At 31.6% G+C, this 13,196-nt stretch overlaps 1 protein-coding gene across 1 annotated transcript in view; it reads left to right on the top strand.

The window, feature by feature from the left end:
* The window catches only part of stard9 (StAR-related lipid transfer (START) domain containing 9), a 111,500-nt gene that overhangs the window by 73,869 nt on the left and 24,435 nt on the right, over positions 1 to 13,196 (top strand). The window contains exons 11-15 of the mRNA XM_062043309.1: positions 3 to 80; positions 142 to 219; positions 3,316 to 3,480; positions 5,468 to 5,519; positions 11,763 to 11,888. Coding sequence (XP_061899293.1) covers positions 3 to 80; positions 142 to 219; positions 3,316 to 3,480; positions 5,468 to 5,519; positions 11,763 to 11,888 — 499 coding nt within the window. The remainder of the gene's footprint in view (positions 1 to 2; positions 81 to 141; positions 220 to 3,315; positions 3,481 to 5,467; positions 5,520 to 11,762; positions 11,889 to 13,196) is intronic.

Here is a 13,196-nt window from a genome sequence, read left to right as displayed (position 1 = left end):
AGGATGCCAACGTGCGCCTCATCAGGGAGCTGAGGGAGGAGATTGACAGGCTGAAGAACATGCTGCTCAACTTTGAGACGGTACGCAAACATGAGAAGACACGACTGCTGCACGCTTGACTCTTCCCTCTCTGGCTGGCAGCAGCGAGACATCAGTCCATCTCTCAGCGACCACAGGGAAGCAACGCTGGCGGACATTGTGCTGCAAAATGAACTGAAGGTGACATCCTCACTGACAACACCCGTTTGTGGACGCACTTAAATACTTTCTTTTACTCAAAACTCGACAGTGCGCCTTGTAACCTGGTTGTGCTTACCGACCTCGAATATATTTGATATGGTACATGAGGTAATGATAAGTGTGACCAGTAGATGGCAGTCACACATAAGAGATACATGCAGACTGCAATAGGATGGCAGTCACACATAAGAGATACGTGTAGACTGCAACATGATGGCAGTCACACATAAGAGATACATGTAGACTGCAATATGATGGCAGTCACACATAGGAGATACATGCAGACTGCAATATGATGGCAGTCACACATAAGAGATACGTGTAGACTGCAACATGATGGCAGTCACACATAAGAGATACATGCAGACTGCAATAGGATGGCAGTCACACATAAGAGATACGTGTAGACTGCAACATGATGGCAGTCACACATAAGAGATACATGCAGACTGCAATATGATGGCAGTCACACATAGGAGATACGTGCAGACTGCAATAGGATGGCAGTCACACATAAGAGATACGTGTAGACTGCAACATGATGGCAGTCACACATAAGAGATACATGCAGACTGCAATATGATGGCAGTCACACATAAGAGATACGTGTGGACTGCAATATGACTCAAGTAAACAACACCAACACGTTATTGTTTTGTTCCATTGAAAATATATAAAATATCAGTGGCGGGCCGTGTGTTTCCCACCTAGGCCTTCAGTGATGTCCCACTTCAATGATTACCTCTCAAAATACCATAGTTGAATAAGGTTTGGATAAACTCCTGTTTATGTAAAACTGTTTGTTTATTTTGTTGACCACTGACCGAAGAAATAATAATAAACTAAACTAAACAAATACTTTCTGTGGGATTGTTTTTTTTAAACTGTCATTGCTCAAAAAAATACAATGAATTAAATGTTGTTATGAGTTATTGACCTATTTAAGGCTCCTATGACTTCACATCAAATATTTGACTTTGAACATTTTGGGGGCGTAAAATATGTTGCATATTTTGTGTTTACCATAAAAACAAGTTGTTGGGTTTTTTTTAACAAAAAAGGCATCAAATTTTGATTTAAATTGTTTATAAAAAAGTTAAAGTACCAATGATTGTCACACACACTCTCGGTGTGGCGAAACTATTCTCTGCATTTGACCCATCACCCTTTGATCACCCCCTGGGAGGTGAGGGGAGCAGTGAGCAGCAGCGGTGGCCGCTCCCGGGAATATTTTTTATGGTGATTTAACCCCCAATTCCAACCCTTGATGCTGAATATATGACTTATTTTCAACATTTTTATGACTGAGACCCTTATTGGTCTCTGGGCCCAAACTAAACAAATATTGTATTGGTTTTGAAAAAGAAAAATATCAAAATTAACACATGCCGTTCATTTAATGTGAAAAGTACACCTCTGTTTTTTTTTGCAATGATAAATTGTTTTCCTTAATACTTTATGCCGTCTAAAGCAGTGGTCACCAACCACCGGGCCGTGGCCCGGTGCCGGTCCGCGGACCGATTGGTACCGGGCCGCGCAAAAAATTAAAAAAAAAAAAAAAAAAAATTTTTTTTTTTTTTTTTATTTTTTAATTAAATCAACATAAAAAACAAAATATATACATATTGTGTATGTGTATGTCAATATAGATCAATACAGTCTGCAGGTATACAGTCCGTAAGCACACATGATTGTATTTCTTTTTGGACAAAAAAAAAAAAAAAAAAAATTAAAATATTTTTTTTTTTTTAAATTTTTTTTTTTTAAATTAAATCAACATAAAAAACTAAATATATACATATTGTGTATGTGTATGTCAATATAGATCAATACAGTCTGCAGGTATACAGTCCGTAAGCACACATGATTGTATTTCTTTATTGAAAAAAAATAATAAAAAAAAAAAAATATATATATATATATATATATATATATATATATATATATATATATATATATATATATATATATATATATATATTTTTTTTTAAATTAAATCAACATAAAAAACAAAATATATACATATTGTGTATGTGTATGTCAATATAGATTAATACAGTCTGCAGGTATACAGTCCGTAAGCACACATGATTGTATTTCTTTTTGGACAAAAAAAAATAAAATAAAAAATTAAAATATATATTTTTTTTTTATTTTTTTTTAAAAAATTAAATCAACATAAAAAACTAAATATATACATATTGTGTATGTGTATGTCAATATAGATCAATACAGTCTGCAGGTATACAGTCCGTAAGCACACATGATTGTATTTCTTTATTGAAAAAAAAAAAAAATAAAATATTAAAATATATATATATATATATATATATATATATATACATATATATATATATTTTTTTAATTAAATCAACATAAAAAACAAAATATATACATATTGTGTATGTGTATGTCAATATAGATCAATACAGTCTGCAGGTATACAGTCCGTAAGCACACATGATTGTATTTCTTTATTGAAAAAAAAAAAAAAAAAAATTTAAAATATATATATATATATGTATATATATATATATATATTTTTTTTTTAAATTAAATCAACATAAAAAACAAAATATATACATATTGTGTATGTGTATGTCAATATAGATCAATACAGTCTGCAGGTATACAGTCCGTAAGCACACATGATTGTATTTCTTTATTGAAAAAAATAATAATAAAAAATTAAAATATATATATATATATATATATATATATATATATATATATATATATATATATATATATATATATATATATATATATTTTTTTTTTTTTAATTAAATCAACATAAAAAACAAAATATATACATATTGTGTATGTGTATGTCAATATAGATCAATACAGTCTGCAGGTATACAGTCCGTAAGCACACATGATTGTATTTCTTTATGGAAAAAAAAAATAAAAATCACGCCCCAGATTTTCAAGCGTTGACCGGTCCCCAGCTACAAAAAGGTTGGGGACCACTGGTCTAAAGTCAAAAGGAATTATAGTAGTTATTAATATTACACTTAAAGTGCTCATCTCTTGTTGATATTTGTATTGTTTTGACTTCATTTGCCTCCTCAGGTGGAGCAGCTGACCAAGGACTGGTCTGAGAGTTGGGGGGACAAGGAGCAGTACGGCGTCCACTCGGACCGTCCAGCAGGCGTCCTCGTCAACTCGCTGCAGCCACACCTGCTGGCCTTGGACGGAGACGTCCTCAGCACCGGCGTGGTCTTCTACCACCTCACGGTGCGGCCGGGGGGGGGGAGGGGGGGGGGGGATCAGTACGGTGGGTCTGGATTAGTTTTTGCCTCGTCGCTCACCTAAAGCGGGAGTGAAGAATGCGGGAAAAATGGCGTTTCCTCAATTTGACCACCTGATAAGTCGGGGAAAAGAAAGAGATGATGCAGTATTATCTGCTCACAGATGCTACCTGGTGGTTGTTTGAGCAAACTGCAGCTCGCCTTGCATAAACCAACTTCCACTCCTTAACTACAAAACCCCCAAAAGCGGTGAAGTTATCACGTTGTGTAAATGCTAAATAAAAAGAGAATACAACAAATCCTTTTCAACTTATATTCAATTGAATGGACTGCAAAGACAAAAGCTGGCACAAGTGGCAAAAAAGACTGAGAAAGTTGAGGAATGCTCGTCAAAGACTTATTTGGAACATCCCACAGGTGAACGGGCTAATTGGGAACAGGTGGGTGCCATGATTGGGTATAAAAGCAGCTTCCATGAGACAAGGACGGGGGCGAGGGTTTACCACTTTGTCAACAAATGCCTGAGCAAATTGTTGAACAACAACATTTCCCAACAAGGAATTTAGGGATTTCACCATCTACGCTCCGTAATATCATCAAAATGTTCAGAGAATGTGGAGAAATCACTGCAGGTAAGCCATGATATTACACACCTTCCATCCCTCAGGCTGTACTGCATCAAAAATCCACATCAGTGTGTAAAGGATATCACCACATGGGCTCAGGAACACTTCAGAAAACCACTGTCAGTAACTACAGTTGGTCGCTACATCTGTAAGTGCAAGTTAAAACTCCACTATTCAAAGCGAAAGCCATTTATCAACAACACCCGGAAACGCCGTCGGCTTCGCTGAGCCCGAGCTCATCTAAGATGGACTGATGCAAAGTGGGAAAAGTGTTCTGCGGTCTGACGAGTCCACGTTTCACATTGTTTTTTGGAAACCGTGGACGTCAGAGGAAAAGAACCATCCGGATTGTTCTAGGGTGAAAGTGTAGAAGGCAGCATGTGTGATGGTATGGGGGTGTATTAGTGGCCAAGACATGGGTAACTTACACATCTGTGAAGGCGCCATTAATGCTGAAAGGTACATACAGCTTTTGGAGCAACATATGTTATGGACGCCCCTGCTTATTTCAGCAAGACGATGCCAAGTGTGGCTTCATAGTAAAAGAGTGCGGGTACTAGACTGGCCTGCCTGTAGTCTCCCATTGAAAATGTGTGGCGTCTAAAATCTGAGAAGGGAGACTGTTGAACAACTTAAGCTGTACATCAAGCAAGAATGGGGAAGAATTCCACTTCCAAAATGTGTCTCCTCACTTCCCAAACCTTTACTGAGTGTTGTTAAAAGGAAAGGCCATGTAACACACTGGTAAAAATGCCTTTTTTGCCATGTGTTGCTGCCATTCAATTGTAAGTTAATGCTTACTAGCAAAAAACAACAACATTGTATTCTCTTTTTATTGACCATTTACACAACGTGACAACTTCACTGCTTTTGGGCTTTGTACTTATCCTCCAGGCGCATGCAGGATTCTCACAGGAATAAGGCAAAAAAATTCATCCAGAGCAACTATAGATGCTTCTTTTCTTTGCACGGGTGCTTCTTTTTCCACTTGACGCCAACTCAAGTGGTCTCTTTCATGGACTAGATTCTTCTTTCTCCCTCCGATGTCTCTTTGTGCTAGCAAAGCCGTAGAGAAGGCAAAGGTGCGTTTCTGACTTCTCTGTCTGCTCTGCCTTCAAACTCACTCCTCCCCCTTCGTGCTGATTGTGACACTGGCAAGCGCGCCCTCATGGCCTGTTTGCCGCATGCGAAGAGGGTAAACACATGTGGTCCTTTAATCCCCACTTAGGTCACACCTCACAATAAACGGTGAAGATAAGAAAGAGCAAAGTGCAACTTTAAAGTATTGGACTATTTTGTATCACAAAGTTGGAATGCACTTTAATTCTGTTCACATTTGTGTTGCAGGAAGGACTGACCCGCATTGGACCTCACGGACAATTTAAAGAACCACAAATTGGTACAACTCTCAAAACTACATAAATAATCACTGTTTGATATTTTAGTACTGTAAATATGTGCATGGTCTACAGAAGCTAATAACTGCAGCTCTGTAATTTAGTGCCGGGTCAGTTTTTATGCATGTTTCACTTGTGGTATTTTTTGCAGTCAACCTATCGGCACTATAGATAGATAGATAGTACTTTATTGATTCCTTATGAATGCTGACCCAGCAGTTTGCTTCTTTGCACTATTACATCATTAGTTCTATTCTGTGTTGTACAATATAGTTACACTATTACATCATGAGTTCTATTCTGTGTTGTACAATATAGTTGTTCATACCAGCATGTGCTCATACAGGGTTGTTACACTTTCTAATGCACTCCAACATTTATGGAAGCCCGTTTCCTGCCACTACAAAAGATACAAAGTATAAAAAAAATAAGCCGAAATTATTAGATAAAAAGTCTTATCTACAAGACAAAAAGTCATAATTATAAGATTAAAAAGTCAAAATTATGGGATAAAGTCTTAATTATGAGATAATAAGTCAAAATGTGAAAATAGTGTAAATAATTAGATAAGAAATTCAAATTATGAGATTAAAAATCGAAATTATGAGATAAAAAATTGACAATTATGAAATAAAAAGTCAGAATTATGAGATAAAAAGATGAAATAATGAGATGAAAAGTCAAAAATTATTAAATAAAAAGTCAAAATTATGAGCTAAAAGTCATAATTATGAGATTAAAAGTCAAATTTATGAGATAAAGTCTTAATTATGAGATAAGTCAAAATGTGAAAATAGTGTAAATAATGAGATAAAAAATTCAAATTATGAGATAAAAAGTTGAAATAATGAGATGAAAAGGTGAAAATTATGAAATAAAAAGTCAAAATTATGAGCTAAAAGTCATAATTATGAGATTAAAAATCAAAATTATGAGATAAAGTCTTAATTATGAGATAATAAGTCAAAATGTGAAAATAGTTTAAATGAGAGAAAAAAATTCTAATTATGAGATAAAATGTTGAAATAATGAGATGAAAAGTAAAAAATTATGAAATAAAAAGTGAATTATGAGATAAAAAATCGAAATGATGAAATAAGTTAATTTAAATTATTAGATAAGAAAGTCATAATTATGGGATAAAGTCTTAATTATGAGATAATAAGTCAAAATGTGAAAATAGTTTAAATAATGAGATAAAAAATTCTAATTATGAGATTAAAAATCGAAATAATGCGATGAAAAGTCGAAAATTATTAAATAAAAATTATGAGATGGGAAAGCCATAATTATTTATGGAAGCCCGTTTACTCCACTAAAAAAGATACAAAGTGTAAAAAGATAAACCGATAATAAGCCGAAATTTTTAGATAAAGTCTTATCTACAAGACAAAAAGTCTTAATTATGAGATTAAAAAGTCAAAATTATGGGATAAAGTCTTAATTATGAGATAATAAGTCAAAATGTGAAAATAGTGTAAATAATGAGATAAAAATTCAAATTATGAGATAAAAAGTTGAAAATTATGAAATAAAAAGTCAGAATTATGAGATAAAAAGTTGAAATAATGAGATGAAAAGGTGAAAATTATGAAATAAAAAGTCAAAATTATGAGCTAAATCATAATTATGAGATTAAAAGTCAAAATTATGAGATAAAGTCTTAATTATGAGATAAGTGAAAATAGTGTAAATAATGAGATAAAAAATTCAAATTATGAGATAAAAAGTTGAAATAATGAGATGAAAAGGTGTAAATTATGAAATAAAAAGTCAAAATTATGAGCTAAAAGTCATAATTATGAGATTAAAAATCAAAATTATGAGATAAAGTCTTAATTATGAGATAAGTCAAAATGTGAAAATAGTTTAAATGAGAGAAAAAAATTCAAATTATGAGATAAAAAGTTGAAATAATGAGATGTAAAGTAAAAAATTATGAAATAAAAAGTCCGAATTATGAGATAAAAAATCGAAATGATGAAATAAGATAATTTAAATTATTAGATAAGAAAGTCATAATTATGAGATTAAAAATCAAAATTATGAGATAAAGTCTTAATTATGAGATAAGTCAAAATGTGAAACTAGTTTAAATAATTAGATAAAAAATTCAAATTATGAGATTAAAAATCGAAATAATGAGATAAAAATTCAAAAATTATTAAATAAAAATGATGAGATAGGAAAGCCATAATTATTTATGGAAGCCCGTTTACTCCACTAAAAAAGATACAAAGTGTAAAAAAATAAACCGATAATAAGCCGAAATTTTTAGATAAAGTCTTATCTACAAGACAAAAAGTCTTAATTATGAGATTAAAAAGTCAAAATTATGGGATAAAGTCTTAATTATGAGATAATAAGTCAAAATGTGAAAATAGTGTAAATAATGAGATAAAAATTCAAATTATGAGATAAAAAGTTGAAAATTATGAGATAAAGTCTTAATTATGAGATAATAAGTCAAAATGTGAAAATTTTGTAAATAATGAGATAAAAAATTCAAATTATGAGATTAAAAATCGAAATAATGAGATGAAAAGTCGAAAATTATTAAATAAAAATGATGAGATAGGAAAGCCATAATTATTTATGGAAGCCCGTTTAATCCACTAAAAGAGATACAAAGTGTAAAAAAATAAACCGATAATAAGCCGAAATTTTTAGATAAAGTCTTATCTACAAGACAAAAAGTCTTAATTATGAGATTAAAAAGTCACAATTATGAGATGTGTTAAAATAGTGTAAATAATGACATAAAAAAATTCAAATTATGATAAATGATAAATGGGTTATACTTGTATAGCGCTTTTCTACCTTCAAGGTACTCAAAGCGCTTTGACACTATTTCCACATTCACCCATTCACACACACATTCACACACTGATGGAGGGAGCTGCCATGCAAGGTAGAAGGTGGGAATTGAACCCCAGTAACCAGCAACACTCCGATTGCTGGCACAGCAACTCTATCAACTTCGCCACGCCGTCCCTAGAGATTAAAAATCGAAATTATGAGATGAAAAACCGAAAATGATTAAAGAAAAATTATGAGATAGGAAAGCCATAATTATTTATGGAAGCCCGTTTACTCCACTAAAAAAGATACAAAGTATAAAAAAATAAACCGATAATAAGCCGAAATTATTAGATAAAAAGTCTTATCTACAAGACAAAAAGTCAAAATTATGAGATAAAGTCTTAATTATGAGATAATAAATCAAAATGTGAAAATAGTGTAAATAATTAGATTAAAAATTCAAATTATGAGATTAAAAATAGAAATAATGAGATTAAAAGTAAAAAATTATTAAATAAAAAATCAGAATTATGAGATAAAAAGTTGAAATAATGAGATGAAAAGTCAAAAATTATTAAATCAAAAATCAAAATTATGAGCTAAAAATCGTAATTATGAGATTAAAAATCAAAATTATGAGATAATAAATCAAAATGTGAAAATAGTTTAAATAATGAGACAAAAAATTCAAATTATGAGATTAAAAATCGAAACAATGAGATGAAAAGTCGAAAATTATTAAATAAAAATTATGAGATAGGAAAGCCATAATTATTTATGGGAGCCCGTTTACTCCACTAAAAATACCCCAATGTATCAAAAATCAAAATTATGAGATAAAGTCTTAATTATGAGATAATAAGTCAAAATGTGAAAATAGTGTAAATAATGAGATAAAAAAATCCAATTACGAGATTATGAGATAAAAAATTGAAAATTATGAAATAAAAAAATCAAAATTATGAGATAAAGTCTTAATTATGAGATAAGTGAAAATGTGAAAATAGTTTAAATAATGAAATAAAAAATTCAAATTATGAGATTAAAAATCGAAATAATGAGATGAAAAGTCGAAAATTATTAAATAAAAATTATGAGATAGGAAAGCCATAATTATTTATGGAAGACCGTTTACTCCACTAAAAATACCCCAATGTATCCAAAATCATAATTATGAAAATCGAAATTATGAGATTAAAAATCGAAATTATGAGATTAAAAATTTAATTAATGAGATGAAAAATCCAAATTATGAGTTAAAGTCTTAATTCTGAGATAATAGGTCGAAATATGGAAAAAAGTTTAAATAATGAGATAAAAAGTCATAATTATGAGATAATAAATCGAAATTACAAGATAAAATGTCGAAATTATGACATAAAAAGTCAAAATTATGGGATAGGAAAGCCATAATTATTTATGGAAGCCTGTTTACTCCACTAAAAATACCCCAATGTATTGAAAATCATCATTATGAAAATCGAAATTATGAGATTAAAAAAATCGAAATTATGGGCTAAAAAGTCATAATTATGAGATTAAAAATCAAAATTATGAGATAAAGTCTTAATTATGAGATAAATCAAAATGTGAAAATAGTTTAAATAATGAGATAAAAACTTCAAATTATGAGATTAAAATTTGAAATTATGAGATAAATAGTTGAAAATTATGAAATAAAAAAATCAGAATTATGAGATTAAAAATTGAAATAATGAGATGAAAAGTTGAAAATTATGAAATAAAAAATCAAAATTATGAGATTAATAATCAAAATTATGAGATAATAAATCAAAATGTGAAAATAGTTTAAATAATGAGATAAAAAATTCAAATTATGAGATTAAAAATCGAAATAATGAGATGAAAAGTCGAAAATTATTAAATAAAAATTATGAGATAGGAAAGCCATAATTATTTATGGGAGCCCGTTTACTCCACTAAAAATACCCCAATGTATCAAAAATCAAAATTATGAGATAAAGTCTTAATTATGAGATAATAAGTCAAAATGTGAAAATAGTGTAAATAATGAGATAAAAAAATCCAATTACGAGATTATGAGATAAAAAATTGAAAATTATGAAATAAAAAATCAGAATTATGAGATAAAAAGTTGAAATAATGAGATGAAAAGTCTAAAATTATGAAATAAAAAATCTAAATTATGAGCTAAAAGTCATAATTATGAGATTTAAAATCAAATATATGAGATAAAGTCTTATGAGATAAGTCAAAATGTGAAAATAGTTTAAATAATGAAATAAAAAATTCTAATTATGAGATTAAAAATCGAAATAATGAGATGAAAAGTCGAAAATTATTAAATAAAAATTATGAGATAGGAAAGCCATAATTATTTATGGGAGCCCGTTTACTCCACTAAAAATACCCCAATGTATCAAAAATCAAAATTATCAGATAAAGTCTTAATTATGAGATAATAAGTCAAAATGTGAAAATAGTGTAAATAATGAGATAAAAAAATCCAATTACGAGATTATGAGATAAAAAATTGAAAATTATGAAATAAAAAATCAGAATTATGAGATAAAAAGTTGAAATAATGAGATGAAAAGTCTAAAATTATGAAATAAAAAATCTAAATTATGAGCTAAAAGTCATAATTATGAGATTTAAAATCAAATATATGAGATAAAGTCTTATGAGATAAGTCAAAATGTGAAAATAGTTTAAATAATAAAATAAAAAATTCAAATTATGAGATTAAAAATCGAAATAATGAGATGAAAAGTCGAAAATTATTAAATAAAAATTATGAGATAGGAAAGCCATGATTATTTATGGAAGCCCGTTTACTCCACTAAAAATACCCCAATGTATCAAAAATCATAATTATGAAAATCAAAATGATGAGATAAAGTCTTAATTATGAGATAATAAGTCAAAATGTGAAAATAGTGTAAATAATGAGATAAAAAATTCAAATTATGACATGAAAAATCGAAAATGATTAAATAAAAATTATGAGATAGGAAAGCCATAATTATTTATGGAAGCCCGTTTACTGCGCTAAAAATACCCCAATGTATCAAATAAAATTATGAAAATCAAAATTATGAGATTAAAAATCAAAATTAAAGTCATAATTATGAGCTATAAAGTCCAAATGACTTGTGTTGCACGTGACCTCACGTCTGGCTGCAGACTTGGCACCGGTACAAGCACTTGGTGGGCAAACAGGCGTGTTCCTAGCAGACTGCCTCTGTGCAATGTTACAATGCTCCGTGCCAGCCAAGCAAGCATGTCTGATAAAGTACTCAAAAGAGTCAGACTCCACTTTTCAAAATGCTGCAGCTAGATGCTAAATTACACTGGATATGTCAAACTGAACAGCATCAGTACCAGGAAGTGGTACTGTATGGCTGTAAGTATGACCCATACCCATCCCTATAATTAACACTTTTGAAATCTGCTTCCAGTTCTTCATGGCGGCGCTAGCTGTGAGGTGGAGAATGACGGAGGTGTGGTCACCCTCAGACCGCTGCCAGGCTGCGTTTGCCTTATTAACGACAGGGAAGTCACCGAGCCCTGCAGGCTGGCACAAGGTCAGCCTTCGCATGTGATAGTAGGCACTTCCTAGTTTCTGCTGTTTTGCATGTGGTGGTCTACAAAAGCAGTGAAGTTGTCACGTTGTGTAAAAGGTAAATAAAAAGAGAATACAACAAATCAACTTATATTCAATTGAATAGACTGCAAAGACAAGATATTTCATGTTCACACTCAGAAACTTTGTTATTTTTTGCAAATAATCATGAACTTGGAATTGAATGGCAGCAACACATTGCAAAAAAGGCATTTTTACCACTGTGTTACATGGCCTTTCCTTTTAACAACACTCAGTAAAGGTTTGGGAAGTGAGGAGACACATTTTGGAAGTGGAATTCTTTCCCATTCTTGCTTGATGTACAGCTTAAGTTGTTCAACAGTCTCCCTTCTCATATTTTAGCCTTCATATTTTCAATGTCTGGACTACAGGCAGGCCAGTCTAGTACCCGCAGTCTTTTAGTACGAAGCCACACTTGGCATTGTCTTGCTGAAATAAGCAGGGGCGTCCATGATAACGTTGCTCCAAAAGCTGTATGTACCTTTCAGCATTAATGGTGCCTTCACAGATGTGTAAGTTACCCATGTCTTGGCCACTAATACACCCCCATACCATCACACATGCTGCCTTTTACACTTTCACCCGAGAACAGTCCGGATGGTTCTTTTCCTCTTTTGACGTCCACAGTTTCCAAAAACAATTTGAAACGTGGACTCGTCAGACCACAGAACACTTTCCCACTTTGCATCAGTCCATCTTAGATGAGCTCGGGCCCAGCGAAGCCGGCGGCGTTTCCGGGTGTTGTTGATAAATTTTTTCAAGTTTATTATTCTTCGGTCAATCGTCAACAAAATAAACAAACAGTTGTACATTCTTAAATTGAAAATGAAAATGTTGCAGACCGAAAGGGTTTAGGCTGAAGTTGAACACTTATTGGCTTATTTGGCTTTGCATAGTAGAGTTTTAAGTTGCACTTACAGATGTAGCGACCAACTGTAGTTACTGACAGTGGTTTTTCTGAAGTGTTCCTGAGCCCATGTGGTGATATCCTTTACACACTGATGTGGCTTTTTGATGCAGTACTTCCTGAGGGATTGAAGGTGTGTAATATCATGGCTTACGTGCAGTGATTTCTCCAGATTCTCTGAACCTTTTGATGATATTACGGAGCGTCGATGGTGAAATCCCTAAATTCCTTGTTGAGAAATGTTGTTCTTCAACAATTTGCTCAGGTATTTGTTAACAAGTGGTGACCCTCGCCCCGTCCTTGTTTCATGGAAGCTGCTTTTATACCCAATCATGGCGCCCA

The sequence above is a fragment of the Entelurus aequoreus genome, linkage group LG03 (assembly GCF_033978785.1).
Source record: "Entelurus aequoreus isolate RoL-2023_Sb linkage group LG03, RoL_Eaeq_v1.1, whole genome shotgun sequence".
In the NCBI taxonomy this organism is placed as follows: domain Eukaryota; kingdom Metazoa; phylum Chordata; class Actinopteri; order Syngnathiformes; family Syngnathidae; genus Entelurus; species Entelurus aequoreus.
The sequence above is the reverse complement of the archived record's forward strand: the minus strand, read 5'-3'. Positions and strand labels throughout refer to the sequence as shown.